At 33.5% G+C, this 22,480-nt stretch overlaps 1 protein-coding gene across 1 annotated transcript in view; it reads left to right on the forward strand.

Annotated features, from left to right (window-relative positions):
* Trhn (tryptophan hydroxylase) overlaps nt 1-22,480 on the forward strand; it is a 53,024-nt gene that overhangs the window by 11,256 nt on the left and 19,288 nt on the right. The window contains exons 2-4 of the mRNA XM_068378195.1: nt 18,663-18,815; nt 19,681-19,891; nt 20,626-20,726. Coding sequence (XP_068234296.1) covers nt 18,663-18,815; nt 19,681-19,891; nt 20,626-20,726 — 465 coding nt within the window. The remainder of the gene's footprint in view (nt 1-18,662; nt 18,816-19,680; nt 19,892-20,625; nt 20,727-22,480) is intronic.

Genomic DNA, 22,480 nt, shown 5'->3' on the forward strand with positions numbered 1-22,480 from the left:
CTCCCTCCTTTCCTAACTAGAACATGGTTACTCCCTTTCCCGAGGAACTGGGAGAGACCAAGTTGTCATATGTTTGGCAATGCTGCTCAGCGTGACAAGAAAGATACAGTATATATATATATATATATATATATATATATATATATATGTATATATATATATATAATTATTATTATTACTTTCTAAGCTACAACCCTAGTTGGAAAAGCAGGATGCTATAAGCTCAGGGGCCCCGACTGCGAAAAATAGCCCAGGGAGGAGAGGAAACAAGGAAAAATAAAATATTTTAAGAACTAACAACCTTAATCTATATCTTTCATATATAAACTGTGAAAACTTTAACAAAACAAGAGGAAGAAAAATTAGGTAGACTAGACAGACCGAGTGTACCTTCAAGCAAGAGAACTCTACCCCAAGACAGTGGAAGACCATGGTTCAGACGTTCTGGCACTACCCAAGACTAGAGAACAATGGTTTGATTTTGGAGTGTCCTTCTCCTAGAAGACCTGCTTACCATAGCTAAAGAGTCTCTTCTACCCTTACCAAGAAAAAAGTGGCCACTGGTTTGGTAATCTCTATTCATTGTAAGGTGAATGAGGATAGAGGAGAATCTGTAAAGAATATGCCAGACTATTCGGTGTATGTGCAGGCAAAGGAAAAGAACCGTAATAGAGAGAAGGATCCAATGTAATACTGTCTGGCCAGTCAAAGGACTCCATAACTCTCTAGCGGTAGTATCTAAACGGGCGGCTGGTGCCCTGGCCAACCTACTACCTACTGTGTATATATATATATATATATATATATATATATATATATATATATATATATATATTTATATATATATATTTATTTTATAAATATATACATACATATATATATATATATATATATATATATATATATATATATTTATATATATATATTTATTTTATAAATATATACATACATATATATATATATATATATATATATATATATATATATATATATATATATTCATATACACACACACACACATATATATATATATATATATATATATATATATATATATATATATATATACATATATATATATATATATATATATATATATATATATATATATATATATATATATCTCACTTGCTATTTATTATATAAGGGAGAGGAGACAGGCTCAGATTTTCCGGAGAGATGGTGCCTTCGACCATTGGACGCCAATAAGGCATTATCTATTCATTATAAACATAAAGTACCCTCGTGGACCAACATTTTCAAATCGACGGCGCATAGCAGCACAGACTAATTTTATAACTAACACGTGTACACTATTCAGTGATAACCACTTTGCGTAGTAATTCTAATATAGTAATAAAAATTAATAAAAGTAGTACATATTTGATATGTAATATATAATTCTGATGAAATATATAAATATGCATTGCAATTAAAAGAAAAGATTCTATCTCTCTAGCCCTCTCTTGCTATGAAAAAAATGTAAGGATTTTGAAATTGGATATTTTATTTAATTATTGTATGCTTGAATAATTTTCTATTACAAGAATTATTTCAATGAATAAAAATAAGGAAATTAAAATCTATATAGAATTATCAGTAACTTCCTTATTTGATAAAGGAAAAAATTACACTTCGTTTTAAATAAATCTTTGTTAAATTGTCATCATATGATATGAAATTTGATCCATTACAATTACCTTAAGTTTTGATAAATTACATTGATGCACCAAATTAAACAGGAAATTAATCTCTCTCATACCATTTCCCTTAGCTCTTAAATCGATCACAGCTGTCAAACCTTTTTTTTTTTTTTTTTTTTTTGTGACCTTCGATAAATAATTAACAAATTGCAGGGGACAGGAAATTATGGCAGGACATATTTCATGTTCTTATCTTATGCTATGTTTAAAGATATTTTTTTTCCAAAACTATGATTTTTTTTCTGTTAAAAAATAAGAGAGGAAGAATATTTCTTTATGAAAGAAACAAATGATACAGTATATGCTTTATGTTATGGTAAGGTGTCTATCATTATATTACACAGAGAATCTTACTTCTATGTATAATTTAAACAACCTCGAATTGTTATTCATTATATTTACGTCTTTAAACTAAAATGGATGTATAAATCTATTATGCAGGAAGGAATGAAATATCATTCAAAGCAAATAATAAGCTGAAAATAATTAAAAATAAAAAGATGTGAGAACAAAGCCCTCAGAAGAATATTGGGAGTTAAATGGCAGGAAAGGATTAGAAATGAAACTGTAAGAGTGATTACTCGAGTGCCATATGTGGATAAGATTATGATGAGGGGTAGATGGAGATGGTTTGGGCATGCTCTTCGCACTCCCAAAGACAGATTAGTTCGCCAAACTTTAAACTCGGCTCACAAGGAACTAGAAGAGTTGGAAGACCGAGGCCTATGTAGCTGAGGACTATAAAGCGTGAAGTAGGAGATGATGAATGGAATACTATTGATTTAAAAGCTCAAGATAGAAAAGACTGGAGAAAGATGAGATGATGATGATGAATTAGATAAAAATTATGAAAAGGGAAATGATTTTATGGTTAAAATCTAGTGAAAAGAGAGGGTATTAATTTATATACATGTAACATAAGGATTTTTACTGTGTGTGTGTGTGAGAGAGAGAGAGAGAGAGAGAGAGAGAGAGAGAGAGAGAGAGAGAGAGAGAGAGAGAGAGAGAGCTTCACCGATTTTATTGCAAGAACTTCTTAAATACCATTGATGCTTTAGTTATTTTTTTACTTGTGGCAGGATTTATATGTTCATTGAAAAAGAACTAATAGTGTATTTACAGTATTAAACTGTATATGAAACCTAAATACACGGTATTCAATCTCGTCTTCTCAGACTGACAACTCTAAGCAGGCATTATCGCATTCTGAAAAATAGGCCTTAGAAAAAAAATTGTGCTTCATTATAGCATTCTTTGCTTTCGTTTTCAATTTCAGGTGCATTTTAACCATCATATATAAGTGACTTTTTACTCTACAGTATCAGTGAGTGATGTTATATATGAATAAGTGCTTTGTTGTTACTTGTAAATTGTGTGGTGTGGCGATGACTTTCTTCACCTTGTACTAAAGCTGTGTTAATAAGGCACAATTAGGCCTCCCTCTGAAAAGTAGTATGAACTAAAATACCATGGTAAAAGACACGTGAAAATAATGTCGTACGGTACAGTGGGTTACTTAGTGTGTTAGGCAATGCTCAGTGAGTTGGTATGTTATGAGTTGACCCACCCTAGGCCAGCAAGCATTCGTGAGTTCTTACCTAACCCCCCGAATAAGGAGGGACGATTGTGTATGTGTGTATGCATGTATGTATGTGTATATATATATATATATATATATATATATATATATATATATATATATATATGTGTGTGTGCATATATATATAATGTATGTATATTTATATTATATAAGTATAAATATATATTTATATATATACATTATATATATATTATATGTATATATACATACATATATCTATATATATATATATCTATCTATCTATCTATCTATATATATATATATATATATATATATATATATATACGAAGATTACTACAACGACAAGCGTTTATCAAGTTCAGGCATGAAGGATAAGCAAATATACGAAACAAAAACCTAAGTTGTAGTACTGAATAAATTAAAGCTTAACCCACAAGGAAGCTACAGCACCCTATTTTTCGATGAATTTACAAAAACATCATCACAGTTCAGCCAACTTGAAATACAAGAACGCAAAACGCAAGATCTCATGAGTTCCAAAAACGATGAGTAGCACTTTAAAGAAAGAAAGAAAGAAAGAAAGAAAGAAAGAAAAAAAATGAATAAATGAAAATTACAGCGTTGAAGTCAATTACGTATCATATGAAAAATGATAACAATAGCTCCCTCCTTAAGGGATAGGAGAAGCTCCAGGTTCTCAGTAAAAATAGAAGGCGAACAACAGATGATTGGCCTCGGGGACCAACATGCAAATTGCTTAAGCGGTACAGAGACACTTGGCATTGTGTACACGAGAGAGAGAGAGAGAGAGAGAGAGAGAGAGAGAGAGAGAGAGAGAGAGAGAGAGAGAGGCATAACTAGTGGTAATGAAGAAAACTTATAAACTTTAAATAAACTGATTAATATACGAACAAAATGTAATCAACGGATGAAGCACCAGTAGTGAATGAAAAATCACGAAAAGAAACGAGAAGAAAAGGTTTAATTATGCAAAAGACATCAAATAAACCCTGAATTTTCTGGTCCTTATTAAAGGAAATGGGATAGCCCCGTTGAGAGAGAGAGAGAGAGAGAGAGAGAGAGAGAGAGAGAGAGAGAGAGAGAGAGAGAGAGAGTTATATTAAGACCAACACTGGAAGTCAAGCTCAAGAAAATATGACAATTTGAGCCTAGAAATAACAGAAATATACATTTGTTAATGAACAGGTCCGATTCTAAAGTAATAGTCTTTACTTAGTAGAAATAAAAAAAAAATATCTCAGGACTTTGCAGCAACGTTTCATAGACAGGTGGAACTATTCTCGTGTATCTATCATAGTAATATGCATAACTTCCATTTTCACAGATAGGCAAAACTTATTTCTTGACCTGAAACCACTTAGGAAATAACAAGAGATTTTATACAGCTAACTGGATACTCGCTACACTATAAAAGAAAAAATTACAATGTTTCCAATACACTCTCCATCTTCGAAAGCAAGAACATTACGTAATATCAAACTATGAAACATAATCCAAGAATTTCTTGTATTAAAGATTAAATGAAAAATAACAAGTTACATTTATAAAACTGTATCAGCAAATATGAATAATACTTCTATCTCATTATAAACAATATATTACATAATATATGCATACAATACAATATATACAATATTACTTAAATTTTAAGAAAAATTGTACAGCCCCAAAGTTGCAAGAAAACCCTAGAATCAAATCTTTTATATAATATGTAGTAATAAAACTAAATAATATCTATTTTCACGTATATTTTACATTCAGATCATCAATAAAATTCTACAACATTTAATTCTCGATTGAGCACCTTATTATGCATATAAAAAAATTCTTTTTATGACACAATAGGTTTTCTCCATTAGGGTTTCAATAAGGGAAAAACATTGATACATGGAGTGAGGTTTGTTGTCTTCATATTTGAGCACTTAATTACATTAATCAGCACCCCTCCACCACACCTGATTTGGCTGTCATTTTGAAAAAGTAGAAACTTTTTTTTTTCTTTTTGCAAATATCTTGCTCGTGAGAAAGATGTTAATACATAAAATAATCTACGCAATTCATCGATAAAAAAATCTTCTTTTCATTTATGTGATACGTTGCACCGCTTTTGTGCCAGAGTTGTGAAAAAAGTTCTCTTCTTGTTTTTCATAATCCCGTTTCACATATCATCTCCCAAGGTTGGTTGTCTTCCTTTATTCTGGCTTAGGACAGATAGTGAAAGCTCACTGTTGGTGTTATCACTTTTGACCCCAACCATCCACCTAAATCGTGAAGTTATCAATCACTGTCACTGCTATACCTATTCTTCCTGCATAATTAGAAGTATTGGTTTTCATGATAGTGTTAGTTTTCTCTCTGTATTGCATGACAAGCTGTCCTGTTTTTTATAGGAAGATCATGGAACCTAGTCGGGTTATTTTGTAAAATGGTCGTAAGAATGCTGCTAGGTAATGAACGATCACTCTATTCTATTCTGATTATTCTATTTAATGAGATGTTTTACTCTCTGGCATTAGGAAGTTTTCTAATGCGGCGTCATTAGGATAATCACAGTCATCTTCGTCAATAATGACGTCAGCATTTAAACAAGACAGCCCCTTGCAAAGAAATACATATTACAAACCATTTCAAAAGCATGCCTTTCTACAGCTGCAGGTGGTAGTCAAGTAACCTTTGAGACATTTGCATGATACAATGATTAATAGGTCTGGCGAAGCAGGTCTCTATCTGTAGTGATTGTTACCAGTCCTTTAGCAGTCACATTCCAACCTCATTGACTGGGTGGCATTCATTTTCCAACAACTTCTGCACTTGGTGATACATAGGTATGGAATGAAATCGACCAGCCGGATCTGTTAGAGGCTAAGAAGCCAAAGTGAATTTGATTTTATTCAGTGATGAGGCAAAGTACAGATAACTTGAATCACAGAGAGATTTACATTCATTAGTTTTGTATAAATAAAGAATGAAAGCCTTTCCTACTTCAGCAATCTTTAGGGGTTCAGCAGGTAGTTCTTTAAATTTGGTAACAAGATCTTATAGTTGTTATTATTATTATTATTATTATTACTATCCAAGCTACAACCCTAGTTGGAAAAGCAAGATGCTATAAGCCCAGGGGCTCCAACAGGGAAAAATAGCCCAGTGAGAAAAGGAAATAAGGAAATAAATAATTGAAGAGAACAAATTAACAATAAATCATTCTAAAATAAGTAACAACGTCAAAACAGACATGTCATATATAACTATTAACAACATCAAAAACAAATATGTCATAAATAAACTATAAAAAGACTCATGTCCGCCTGGTCAACAAAAAAGCATTTGCTCCAACTTTGAACTTTTGAAGTTCTACTGATTCAACCACCCGATTAGGAAGATCATTCCACAACAGCTGGAATAAAACTTCTAGAGTACTGCGTAGTATTGAGCCTCGTGATGGAGAAGGCCTGGCTATTAGAATTAACTGCCTGCCTAGTTTTACGAACAGGATAGAATTGTCCAGGGAAATCTGAATGTAAAGGATGGTCAGAGTTATGAAAAATCTTATGCAACATGCATAACGAACTAATTGAACGACGGTGCCAGAGATTAATATCTAGATCAGGAATAAGAAATTTAATAGACCGTAAGTTTCTGTCCAACAAATTAAGATGAGAATCAGCAGCTGAAGACCAGACAGGAGAACAATACTCAAAACAAGGTAGAATGAAAGAATTAAAACACTTCTTCAGAATAGATTGATCACCGAAAATCTTGAAAGACTTTCTCAATAAGCCTATTTCTTGTGCAATTGAAGAAGACACAGACCTTATATGTTTCTCAAAAGTAAATTTACTGTCGAGAATCACACCTAAAATTTTGAAAGAGTCATACATATTTAAAGAAACATTATCAATACTGAGATCCGGATGTTGAGGAGCCACCGTCCTTGACCTACTTACAATCATACTTTGAGTTTTGTTAGGATTCAACTTCATACCCCATAATTTGCACCATGCACTAATTCTAGCTAAATCTCTATTAAGGGATTCACCAACCCTAGATCTACATTCAGGGGATGGAATTGATGCAAACAGAGTAGCATCATCTGCATATGCAACAAGCTTGTTTTCTAGGCCAAACCACATGTCATGTGTATATAGTATGAAAAGTAATGGGCCAAGAACACTACCCTGTGGAACACCGGATATCACATTATTCATGCTTTTCCAACAAGCTTATGAACTTTAGTTTTCCCTGTCTGAAAAAGGCAAAGGAAGTATCAGCCTGTCCTTCATGACTGTTCCAAAATTCATGGGGGACGAAGAGTAGTTTGCTTTCAGTATTTTCTCTGCTTGGTTTTAAGATGTATATATTAGTTTCAACTCCCCAAGGCTGTAAATAAAATCAAAAAGTCTTCACCTTCTACTAATGTTATTGATTCAGCTTTGGTAGATTCTTCAATAGCAGTAGCAACAATTAGTGAGTCTAAATCTTCTGTTGCCTGTTTACAGTAAATTCCTGAATGGTCTATTTAGAGATGCGGATTTTAATGAACCGGCTCTTATTTATCTTATTTCAGAGACAATTATTCTGGCTTATTGTTCCAGGCGTTGTTTAATCGAACATGGCATCTCTGGTAGAATTAATCATTCGACGAGCAAGTTCAGCAAACTTTGTACTTTTTTCTTCTAGATTTTCTGGATATTTATCAAATCCAACAATGGATTTCTCTTGTAGTGCTCCTTTACATAATCAACGTACCTGTATAAAACGGGTGAGAATATCTCTCCCTTTTGCCAAAGAACTCATGAATCAGAAATCCTCCATCATTATCTTAAATTCTCTTTAATAATTCCTGTCAGTAGATCATATATTTCATGCATCATGGATGTCTTGGTTTTACGCATTTCCTACTTCATCAAAAAATGATGGGGTATGGGGCTACTTCATAAAATAAGTTTGAATAGTTTGTGTGAGTTATTGGTAAATTAAATTCTAAAAATACATCTCGGGCTCCAGTGGACATGTGACATCTGTCATTGTAGCTCTAAAGGGTTTGGCCCTTTTCTTTCATATAAACTTGCCTTTTGCAAAGTTACTGTCAATAATATTTGACATTGAGCAAACGCCAACACCATATGAATTATGAGGACTTGTTTCTACATCTCGCCACTCCTGTGCTGATTGACACAATGCCATCAAAATCTGGAAATAGTGGGTGGGATGAGAACCACTTTACAAAATCCTAAAAGGTCTTGGTTGTCTCTTGAAATGCGAACCTTTCTGGCATCTATCTACTGCTCTCCTGTGGTGTAAGCAAAATTACAATATTCCTCAATTTCCTCTGCGACCCTCAGATTGATAGGCATTCCAAGAACACATTTGGCTAGCATCAAGTCCATCAAACTTTTCATCGACCAAATCAATGTCTACTCAATGGTCTTATTAGACCATGTCCCAACCACCTCAATGGAAGAAAAGAAAGAAAAAAATCACAATCTTCAAATTCCTTGGGTATATAATGTCATACATGTCTTGTACATACAACTGAGCTGATATTGCATACAAAAAATTACTTCTGGCATGAAAGTCATCATCATCTCCTCCTACGCCTATTGACGCAAAAAGTATCAGTTAGATTTCGCCAGTCGTCTCTATCTTGAGCTTTCAATTGAATACTTCTCCATTCATCATCTACTTCACGCTTCATAGTTCTCAGCCGCGTAGGCCTGGGTCTCCCAACTCACCTAGTGCCTTGTGGAGCCCAGTTGAAATTTGGCAAACTAATTTCTCTTGGGGAGTGAGAAGAGCATGCCCAAACCATCTTCATCTAACCCTCACCATGATCTCATCCAAATATGGCACTCGGGTAAACTCTCTTATAGTTTCATTTCTAATCCTGACCTGCCATTCAACTCCCAAAATTCTTCAGGGGGCTTTGTTCTCAAATCTAGATTATCTGTAGGAGACAGTTTCATTGCCATACCAAGACTCATGTCCAAATAGTAATACAGATCACTAAACTGACATATAGCCTGATTTTTATCTGTAATTTCAAGAGATGTGACTTCCAAATTCTACTTAACCTAGCCATTGTCTGATATGGTTTTTTAAATCTTTCACTAAACTCTAATTTTAAAGACCCTGTATTGGTGATCATAGTTCTTAAACACTTATATGATTTTTCCTCGTAAATCCTTTCTCCTTCCAATGAGATTTCATCTCTGCCTTTCTTCTATTCAACCTGAGCCCAACCTCTTGTGATCAGCATATTATAGGTCAGCTAATTTCCTATAACCCATCCAGTCCAACCCTTCTCCACCACCTCCAACTGTTCTACGCATCACAAAATCCCTGCGGAGGATGAATAACATAGGCGACAACACATTCCATTGGAGTACTCCGCTCTTCACTGAAAATTCTTTTGATAGGAGTCCAGTAACATTAACATTGCACTTACTATGATCGTGAACAGACTTAATGGAATTCACATATTTAACAGGAATTCCATAATAACGCAGGGTTCTCTACAAAATTGTCTGGTGTACACTATCAAAGGCTTTATCATAGTCCACAAAATTATGCCATCACAACTGGTTTTCTATATTCTAAGCATTGATGTACCACATGTCTCAAACTGAAAATTTTGTCAGTACAACTTCTACCTTTTCTAAATCCCGCTTGTTCATCTCTCATCTTTTCATCAATATATAATATGCTAATTCTAAAAAGAATAAGCATACTATATATTTTCATGACAACTGACTAAATGTGAGGCCCCTGTAATTATTGCAATCATTGTAATTATTGCAATTATTTGTTGTTTACTTCTTTGAATTTCTCTACAACTTGATCAACCACTGCGTATAGGGTGTCATAATCGGCAGATTAAGCATTTATAAAGGGCAGGTATGAGATCTGGGACACATCATATGGTTAGTGTGCAGTACATTTCTCCATGTCACAACTTCAACCTGGACTCTGTCTTCATTTGCCATTTTCCAAGTAACGACAAGAGTTCCTGTGTTGCTGATACAGTATTGACAACTGAATTGATACTTACTAAATCCCTGACCCTTATATACAACAGTCCTCCTGCAATGAAGTGTAGAGCAACTAATGTTTGTTAATAATACTGCATGACTTACAAAACAGCTTAACTTATTTATATATAAGAGAATCTGCAAAGGCATGAGAAAGAACTGGATCAATTGATTGATTATGAGTTATCTGGCATCCCGACACCTAAGTTCATTGACACCGAGAGAAAAACAAAGAATGGGACAACAGATATTAAAAGTAAATCAAAGCAAGAGCAGGGTTATAAACATAAGGGGCAGATAAGAAACAATGGTTCAGTAAATGTCATACACTCGGTAACAGAAGCATAATACTCAGGATTAACCTCAGAATAAGGTTTTCATGAAGATCATGTCAATGATAGAGAAAAGATTATTAGATGAGATTATTACAGCGCTAACTTTATTTTATCAATTGGAACGTGGGAATACATATATACATACACACACAAATAAATATATACAGTATATATATATATATATATATATATATATATATATATATATATATATTATTTATATATATATATATATATATATATATATATATATCTATATCTATATCTACATATATATATATATATATATATATATATATATGTATATATACACACACACACACACACATATATATATATATATATATATATAGTGAGAGTACGCACATGAATTAAAAAATTTAGACAACCAAACATCAGAAGAAGAGACCATTTATATTTGGGAGACAACGCGTCTGGCCCTTCGTAGGAGGAGTTCATTTCTCATTAGCTAAGTGGGATCGTTAAAGGGTCAGATCAAAATGATGTCCAAGTGTTTATTTCTTTAAACCTTCAGCTACTTATCAACAATTTCTTTATAATAATGCGTTTTCACCTTAATAAACTTTTCATATCCATGTATGTCCAGAAACATATACATGCATACATACTGTATACATATACACTCATATACATACCTGCATATATATATATATATATATATATATATATATATATATATATATATATATATGTATATATATATATATATATATATATATATATATATATATATATATATATACATACAGTGGAACCTCTACATCTGAACGTATCTACATCCGAATTTTCCAACATCCGAAGTAAAATTTGAGCAAATTTTTTACTCTACACCCGAATTTTATTTCGACACACGAAGTAAGCAATTTTCATCGTACCGGTTGTATCCGAATTTTTCGACACACGAAGTACAATTCGAACACGTTTCTACTCTACACCCGAATTTTTTTTTTCGACACCCGAAGTAAACAATACTCATACCCGTAGTCGGTGCTCATAGCGCTTGATGTGTTTTATATTTCCGCCGATAGAAGGCAGCACTTCGACCTCGGAGGGACCCTTAATTAGCGTGGCTTGGGACATTCCTCTGTTCTCTCGGCTTCGTGTGGTTGTGCCCTGTGCGTTCTGCTATTAACTGTGTTTTAATCGTGATTTTTTACGTTCATCCTTTTACGGTATTTTACGTAAATCATGGGTCCTAAAAGGCTTAGTTTCGCAAATGGTAGTGGTAGTGGTGAGAAAAGGAATAAGGGAATGCTTTCTTTAGAAGTAAAGCAAGGAATTATTGAAAAGCATGAGCGTGGCGTCCGTATGAGTGAACTTGCAATACGTTCGGCGCAAATAAAATAGGTGTTAGGAAAATATCAAGACGTGGTTGACTTCATCGACAAATACCATCCAAAGAAATTGCAGGTTTGTCGTGTAGTTGCGCAGTTTGATGATGTTTCCCTAACTTATTTTCGAAACATTCTGAAAAGCTGTACCAAGCAACTTTCTATCGATAGGTTCTTTAAAAAAACTACGAAGCGAACTCGTGATGAAGAGGAAGGAAGTGGTTCAAAGAAAACAGCAAAGAGTGAAGAGAAAAAAATTCAATCAATTTCAAGTGTAGAGAGTGAAAATGATTAAATTAATCATCAAAAAGAAAAAAAGAAAATGTAAAAAAAAATATAAAATATAAAAATAAAAAAAAAATAAGCTAAGTTATGTTAAAGTTCACTTAGTGTAAGTTAGAATAAGTTACGGTAGTGTACGTTTATCGTAGTTAACCTCTCTACCTCCTCGCCGCCCGTCGGTCTCCTCTCTGCGTAGCAAGACTAACAACACCTGCGCTGGAGTTTCTAAGGTAAAGTGACGCTAAAAACCCGTTTCTTATTTATAATTTTTTGCTAATTCTTCTTATTTACATGTCTTTTATTTAATTTAGTGTTCATTATTCTCATGGGAAAATTATGTGTAGTAGTTTATTAAGAAGTTATCATAGGTTTTTGGGCTCAACCACGGATTAATCCTATTTCAATGTATTCTTATGGGAAAATTCGTTTCGACATCCGAACATTTTCTACATCCGAAGTTGGTTCTGGAACAGATTAAATTCGTATGTAGAGGTTCCACTGTATATATATATATATATATATATATATATATATATATATATATATATGTGTGTGTGTGTGTGTGTATACATGCATATAACCACATCTATGCGTATACACACATCTGACCTGGCCATTTAAAGATCTTACTTGCATAATGGGATATGAGCTCAACCAACGAAGGCCCAAACGTGTTGTCTAGCAAATGCAGGTGGTCTTATTTTTCCAATGTGTGTATGTATATTCTACAATATCACACATTGTGAAATTCTCCATCAATAAATCAGTCTTCTTGATGATGTCGAGAGATGAAACGGGTCAGTGTTTAATCAATATACTATTTTTTTTTCCTTTGTGGTTTATTGGATCTGAGCATCACGTACTCCCGCAAGTATATACGCATATATATATATATATATATATATATATATATATATATACCTAAATGCACACTTCCAAGATCAATATATTTCACTTACGAAGCATTATTTGTTCGCCATTTAAACGTAGAAAAGGGAAAAAGCCAGAAGATTCTAGAAGACCCCAACGTTGTAGAAGGACACCCCCCCCCCCCAACCCTTTATTCTATCCACCTTATTATCTCCCTTCCTTTGCCCTATACAGCTATCTTATTATCGTCAATTTTTCACACTTTTTTAAACCATTCCTCTCCCTCCCGTTTCCCTCCCCTCTCTTTCTCTCCTTGCCCCCCCCCCCCCCCCCCGCCCCAGCACAGTTCCCTTCTCTCGGTAAGTTTAGCCAAATGACCCGTCTGTCACGATGTCAAAACTTTAACGTCGTAAATCCTCCACCGGACGACGCCATATGCTTAATTGGATATGAAACCGAGGTGGGGGACGGATTACCAGAGATCATTTTTATCTAATCAGTGAGACAACCCAAAAAAATAACGTGGGGATTCTGTGTATATGTCTGTGACTGAGAGCCTAATACGCAAACGTTGTTTTGATAATAGCATATTTACCTGTTTAGTTTTAAATTTTATTTGAGGTAAATACCAAACGCGCACGCGCGCGCGCACACACACACACACACACACACACACACATATATATATATATATATATATATATATATATATATATATATATATATATATATATATACGCACTTTTTTGTCCTGATGGTGTTCACAGAGTTTCTTATAAACTATAAACACGTATGGCAGACACACAGCTTACTCATATTACTCTAACATTCATAAAAATGGGGGTTTAATAAGCAATAGTTGATCCACTAAGCTAGCTTTGAATGAGGCCAAATTATTCTTCCTATATTATTTATCAACTGCTTTATTTCATCAAATATAATCCTACAATAACCAATCTATGGTATACTAAGAAATACCATAAAATTAGCAGTTTCTTTTCTCAGGTCTCCTTGATACAATGAAACGATTATTATAACATATTGCTTCAAAACCGACCCCTCATCAATACATAGCCAAAATTCATATGCAGTATATATAACATATAGGCATATATATGTACTTTAAACTTATAAACACGACCAATAAAAATGAAATAACTAAATCGCTCGATGTAGTAAGTGAACGATCTCTTTCTTCCTTACCTTTTTTGGCAACCCCATTAAACAGACTATACTTCACGAAAGTATAAAAGCTCGAAATGGTCCATTACTAACCAGTATGAAAAACGATCTCTAAATGGGAGGCACACATTATCGTCATGATATAAGACTCTTATACCCTCTCTCTCTCTCTCTCTCTCTCTCTCTCTCTCTCTCTCTCTCTCTCTCTCTCTCTCTCTCTCTCTCTCTCTCTCTCTCTCTCTTTAATATAAAAACCATTAATATAGTGATATTTACTAGTGCTTTATCACAATAAAAGATGATTAATATATAAAAACTATTAATATAGTGATATTTACAAATGCTTTATCACAATAAAAGATGATTAATATATAAAAACCATTAATATAGTGATATTTACTAGTGCTTTATCACAATAAAAGATGATTAATATATAAAAACTATTAATATAGTGATATTTACTAATGCTTTATCACAATAAAAGATGATTAATATATAAAAACCATTAATATAGTGATATTTACTAATGCTTTATCACAATAAAAGATGATTAATATATTAAAGGTTTGGATCTATTAAGGCGTACAAAGGAAAGGGAGAGGTTACTGCGGTTTCGCAAATAAGTATTAGAAACTAATATATTCATATGATCAGTATCCAATCTCTTTTTCCATTCAAGTAGGGCCAAGGGAGACTATGAAATGGCTACTTATGGCTTAGCAGGTACTTCACACGGATAGTAAAGTCACGTTCGCCATTGAAATATTATACCATAAGAGCAAGTTTTAACTCGAGACCCATAGTCGATTCTGCTAAATTACCACATTTGCAACGAGCTTGTTTTCTAGGCCAAATCACATATCTTGCATATCTACATAAATTAGTACATGAAGTAATGGGTAGACAGAGAACACTACCCTTGAGGGACACCAGATATCACTCCAATATTTACTATGGTATCCATCAACAACTGTTTTTGTAACCTATTTCTTAACAAGAGCAATCGGATAGCCTATATCTGACCTCCGCCAAAGGGTGACGTTGGCACAAAAAGAAAGACATTCGATTTGCATCTGATCCAAATTCCGGATCCAGAATCAGATCCTCTCCAAATATCAATGGACTCGTCCATGGCCTAAGAACTATCTATGGCTAAAATTTCGTCAAATTCCGTCCCTTTGTTTTGATGTTATCTTTAAAATGGAGAAAAATCCAAATCTGGATCTAGAATCTGGATCATCTCTAAAATTCAATGGGGTCGTTCATGACCTAAGATCTATCTGAGGTGAAAATTTCGTTAAAATCTGTCGAGTAATTTTGGCGTAAGCCTGTCCACAGACAGACACGCATAAAAATACATAAACTAGATAGAATCCAAATCCGGATCATCTCCAAAATTCAATAGGGTCGTCCATGACCTGAGTCTGTGTGTGGTGTAAATTACGTCAAAATCGGTCAAATAGTTTTGGCGTAATCCTATCCACAAACACACAGACAAATAAATAAATAAATAAACAACCAAGAGCAATCAGATACTTTAAGCCTCCACCAATGAATATTGCCAACATTTAACGAGAGTCTACGGACCCCGCCCTCCACGTTTCATATACTGACTTAACTGTAGAATGTAGATGATGAAGGGTGCAATGTTGATCCAGAATCGTCATCTCGATCCGTATCATCTCCAAATTATTATAGTTTCTCCCAATGCATAATATCTATCCATTGTTTAAATTTGGTGAAAATCCAATGTGTCAATTTGTTTTGATGTAATCTTTAAAATTTTGAAAAATGCAAATCCGAATCTAGAATCCGTATCCGGTACCGGATCATCTCCAAAAGTTAACGGAGTCGTCCATGGCCTAGGATCTATCTGAGGTGGAAATTTTATCAAAATCCGTCGGTTTGTTTTGACGTAATCTTTAAAGTTTTGGAAAAAGCAAATCCGGATATAGAATCTGGATCATCTCCAAAATTTAATGGGGTCATCCATGACCTCAGATCTATCTGTGGTAAAATTGTTGTCAAAATCCATTGAGTAGTTTTGATGTAACCTGTCCACAGACACATAAGCAAATAAATAAATGAATAAACAGACTCAAAAATATAACCTCCTTGGTGGAGGTAATAAACCGACTCGAAAATAGACACCACCTTGCCAGAGGTAAAAATTCAGTAATGATACTAAGAAAAGACTCACCTCCCCCAATTGTTTCAGTTTGAAAGCAAGGGATCCATGATTAACATGATCAAAGGCAGCACTAAAATCAAGGCCAATCATACAAACTTCCTGACCAAAAGCAAGGGATTTCTGTAGAGTAATGACAATCATAAGAGGTGGAAGCACATCCCCAAGGCCCTTCCTAAAACAAAACTGAAAACTAAGGAATAAATGATTACCTTCAACTTACCTATTTTGCCAAATGACGTGCATAAACTTTAGATAATATGGGAGTTATGGAAATGAGATGGTATTCAGCATGGCTAGGGCTACAACAAACACGTTAACCTAATAGAGCAGCATTCCCAATTCTCCAGTAAGTGTAAAAAGAACATCGTACTGTTAACTTACAAAAAATAGCAGACAACTCAAGAGCTAAGAACTCACAAGTCTTTATAAAAAATCAAAGGAAAATGCCATTTGGGAGTATACCTCCATAAGCATTAAGGTCTAGCAAATGTGTTTTAATTTCACGGGACTGAAAAGCTAAACTAGTTAGTTTAGATTCGGAAAAAAAAAAATTGAGAAAATTTGACTCTCTCATTACTATGCTATCACACGCATCAGCCAAAAGGGTTGCCTTTTCCTTTGGTCAGTGAATGACCGAGCAAGGGTTTATCCTTCATTCGGTATTTCAACACATAAGAATGGATATGCCTATCAATTATGTTAACCGAATTTTCATTCAAGAGAACAACTGACTCAATTCATTTATTATGACAATTCAATTGCCACGGATCACACAAAATACCACTCCATTCTGCTTGATATTATAACTACCTTACAAGAGTATGACACATCAGGAACATGCTGCTCAGTCATACTAGCTAAACCAAGGCAAAATAAGATGTCCCAACTGGAAGCCAAACCTACTTGTTATAACACTAGGGGAGTCAGTGTTTCCTAGCCCCAAGTATTTGTGAGTAGCTCCACTTTTGATTTGCTCAAAGCCTGATTCAGTGAGAAAGACCAAAGTTCATAAGCTATAGCTTTTAGTAGAAGAAACATAACTTAACCACTGCATACGATGAACACTGAACTTACCAACAAACACAAAAGATGACTTTCTATCGTCATCTTGTATCTTAGCAATACTGTTAAGAAGATATGTAAGTCTGAATTATTATATATGGAATACAAATATAAGTTGTCTGCTACAAACTTTTATGACCTCAATCTCATGACATCCATATTCATAGCAAGACTTTATGAGAAGTTGGGTACTTGGTCTTAACAGACACCGTCATTTCCCTTGCCCTAGCAATGGCAACCCATTCAAAAACTAATGATTTCTTAAAATCTGGAATAAGCAGCCCAAAGTTTATCATATCTGGAGGCAACTGTAAGGTCTATTATATTCCCAAGCAGTCCACGAATACTGAAATACATTAGACGACATTAGTAAAGTTTAGATAAGACTAGATGACGCCAGTGAAGTATATCAGGGGACACTGGGGGAGTCTAGGAACCACTGTTCCTGGATTTTGTGCAATATCTCCAGTTGTAGGAAGGAGAATTAAAAGCAATAGAACATCTCATCAAATTCTAAAATAAAGTTGGCAATAAAGATAGCAAAAACAATATGTACATGATAATGTACATAATGCAACTCATATAACTCAGACTAATTACATTGTGTCAGATAAATTGGTCAACATGGTGGAGCCGACACTCTCTCACTGCAAGGCTAAGTTCCCTCAAGGACAGCCACTCAAACTTAGGGATAGACCATAATGATGGTCATAAAATTGAATACCAGAGAGGAAGATAAAGAAGCATAGGGAAAAGGCAACCTCTTGATAAGCCACCCGACATTTATGACCCTTCTATTAAGCCTGCACAATATACCATTTAAAAAAAGGTAAATAGAGTTGTAACCAGAGAGGGAACCAATAAGGTACATTCTAGTCAGCTAAATGACCCAATAACTCTTTAGTGGTAGCATCTCAAATTCTCAACGGGTGGCTGGTGCCTTGGCAAACCTATTAGCTTACATTAATCTTCATACTTCGTTGCGTTAGAAAATCTTTTTTAATCACTTACAAAAAACGTTTTTTAGCGAGTTATGAAAAACAAAACTAATTTTCTAAATCTTTTCAACTTTCAGCCAAAGGAACAACAGAACAGGAATACAGGGAAGTCCCCAGAAAGAGACAACTCAGCAAAGGAAAAAGAAGTGTACTTGCCAGCTCACAACTCTGTCGTCTTCAGTCTCAAGAATCAGATTGGTGGACTGGCCAAGGCACTTAAAGTCTTCCAGGTGAGAGAGAGAGAGAGAGAGAGAGAGAGAGAGAGAGAGAGAGAGAGAGAGAGAGAGAGAGAGAGAGAGAGAGAGAGAGAGATATTACCTTCAACTAGAGGAAGATCACTGATATTACGAGAAACCAGTTATATTTTCTTACGGCTGAACAATCTTGACAAATACTGTTATTTTGTACTAATTACACAAATGATATGTTTAACCAATCAGACATTTTTACTATATATATATATATATATATATATATATATATATATATATATATATATGTGTGTGTGTGTGTGTGTATGTATATATATGTGTATGTATTTATATATATATATATATATATATATATATATATATACATACATATATATATATATATATATACATACATACCACGATCACCCTTTTATTCGAGTAATCCATTAAGATTACTGGCCTGGAAATAATTTCCATATTTTGTACTTTCAGACTTTATGACAATACATTTGTTAACGTCTATCTAATGTTGCTTAGATTCAAAATGAAGCTCTTAATACTTTTCCCTTAATTTTCTTTCTTCATTTCAGATATAGTAAAAACATCACTAGAAGTTGTCCTTTCAAAGAACATTTACATAATGATAACATAAGAGCAGCTTTGGTCAACAAGATAAAAAAATAAGACAAATACTAATAAGCGGATATTCTTTGAGCATGAAGTTCGAAAGTTAAATTGTAAAAAATAAAAATTTAGTAAATTTTTCTACGGGCATAATTACCATACATATGAATGCTAGAGCGAGTACTTGTCATGTATAATTTACATATAAAATAGATAACTAAGAACTTCAATATCTTGTTCAACTGTATTTCCACCTGTCATTCTCTCATCACTGGAGGATCAAGACATCAACGTGGTCCACATCGAAAGCCGGAAATCCCGAAGGCGAGAATCCGAATACGAGATCATGGTGGACATCGAATGCGACAACAGCAGGATGGACAGGCTCACCCGCCTACTGCAGAGACAGATGTCATGCCTCAGCCTCCAAGACTACGACAAAGGCGAAGAATTCCCTTCTTCAACGCCCATCAGTCAGGAGAGCTTTGGTAAGGAATAGAAACTGTTACATTTGTTGTTGTTGTTGATATACATACTATATATATATATATATATATATATATATATATATATATATATATATATATATATATATACATATATATACATATATATAAATATATATATATACATATATATATATATATATATATATATATATATATATATATATATATACATATATATATATATATATATATATATATACATATATATATATATATATATATATATATATATATATATATATGCACGTACTGTATATCCGTGTTTCGGGACAGCTTTTTCCAGAATCAATTTTGTTATTTAACTATATTTCATTCTTTTAGCTAACTATCCTATTTCAATTATTTCTTTGAAATAAAACATATAGGTAATTTGGGGAAATTGCGAGGGTAACAAGCTAATGAAGTGTAAGCGGGAAACATTGGGGTTGCACATAAATAAGTGAGGGTGTACTCCTGATGAAGCACACACACAGTGGCGCATGTGCGAATAGATAGGGGTGCAAATGTGCACATGGGTGGATAGGAGTGCACAGGTGCATAGGACGCACGGCAACACGAACATTTGAGGATATGAGCCCATGGGGGAGCGTGCTAAAGGTAAAGATCCGTGCATAGTAGCTCACTAGTATTTAAAAATATAAATTAAAGGTCATTGTATTTTTTTTGCAATACTTTAATATAAATATTTCTAAAGGTCGGTTTGAACTCCGCAGATTTCGATGACCTGTGTCCATGGTTTCCTCGAAAGATCAGTGACCTCGACAACTTCCAGAAGGTTTTGATGTACGGTTCAGACCTGGATGCTGATCACCCAGTGAGTATTAACCTCTCTCTCTCTCTCTCTCTCTCTCTCTCTCTCTCTCTCTCTCTCTCTCTCTCTCTCTCTCTCTCTCTCTCTCTCTCAACTGTTTCATACAATGTTATGAAAGAAGTTCAAAAGAGAATGGAAAACAAATTCAGTTATTTATGATGGTATTTGAGAAGTTACAGCAATGTAAATAACAAGGTTACAGGGTGTTGTAAATGTATAGCATGAAAAATAAGATAAAGGATAAAAATATGTTATAACAAAAAAAAAAAAAAAAAAAAAAAAAAACCGGAATATTTTGACGGAAGGATGACCGATTTTGGTGTTAATGAAATTCTGATATATGGGTGTTTTATGTCACCCTAGATATTCTATATCGTTTATCTTTATGGATGAAGAAATTCAAGACGTCAAGAGAAAAAATTATGTAGGTATAAAGCTAGGATAAGAAAATGACTCTCGAGTGGTGTGGGTGAAATGTTCATTTTTGAAAATGACGCAACAATGTGTATAGGAAATTCAGAGACTGGATGAAGTTCAAGTGTTCAGATGGGCAAACATTTCTAGTAAATTTAAGTATTAATATGATTAAAGGAATATTAGAAAGACAAATCAAGGAATTAAATACGGGTGGTTGAGAAAGGAATGATGTTGAATCCTTCAAGTATTTTAATTAAAAAGGAATATGGAGGAAGGATAAAATTATAGGCGAGACAAGAAAGTTACCTGGCTGAGCGCAAAATGTGGGGAACATATTTGAATTGTGCTATGGAAGCAACCGTGTATTAATATGATTAAGAGGATATTAGAAAGACAAATCAAGGAATTAAATACGGGTGGTTGAGAAAGGAAGGATGTTGAATCCTTCAAGTATTTTAATTAAAATGGAATATGGAGGAAGGATAAGATAATAGGCGAGACAAAAAAGGTACCTGGCTGAGCGCAAAATGTGGGGAACATACTTCAATTGTTTATGGAAGCAAACGTAGTCATTCATGAAGTGATAGTTGACCAAAATCTCTTTTATGGGAATGTAATGAGGTTGCTGAATGTGGACGACTAAAATAAGGATAAAATGTTTAAGATTGTGAACTAGGACTGAATAGCCGAGCCGAAACCATAAACTATATGCTTAAAGTATTAATATTTAGATAGGGTTCTTCATTGTTTAATGTCCCAAACAAACATCAATTATGATTATCATTATAGCTTAAATAAAGATTTTTCTTCACAGGTTTAAAAATAATTTTGAGTAATTTTTTCATCATCATAATCATACACCTTTAAAAAGAAAGTTTAATTGTAGTGATCAACAAATGATAAAATGCAAATAAATTCTTGGAATAAAATATAATCAAGAATTTCGTTCATGAAATAAAATATAGTAATAGTTTACAATAATTGGGGATCAAAGATTTACGCATACTACATAATAACCATTATGAGCAAATAGGCACCTACAGCAAATAAACACATACACGCACAATATATATATATATATATATATATATATATATATATATATATATATATATATATATATATATATATATATATATATATATATATATATATATATATATATAAAACATTAGTAATTTCTGATCTTTAAGCCACTTTTACAATTGATTTCGTACTGTGATGGAGTACTTATCTTCATAAATTCAATTTATGTACTGTATAAAATGCCTTTTTTGCCATTAATTCAACTTGGATTCAGTCTGAAAAGTGTTTCTTAATAAGTGATGAATGATTAGAAA

Source organism: Palaemon carinicauda, chromosome 1 (assembly GCF_036898095.1).
Source record: "Palaemon carinicauda isolate YSFRI2023 chromosome 1, ASM3689809v2, whole genome shotgun sequence".
Classification (NCBI taxonomy): Eukaryota; Metazoa; Arthropoda; class Malacostraca; order Decapoda; family Palaemonidae; genus Palaemon; species Palaemon carinicauda.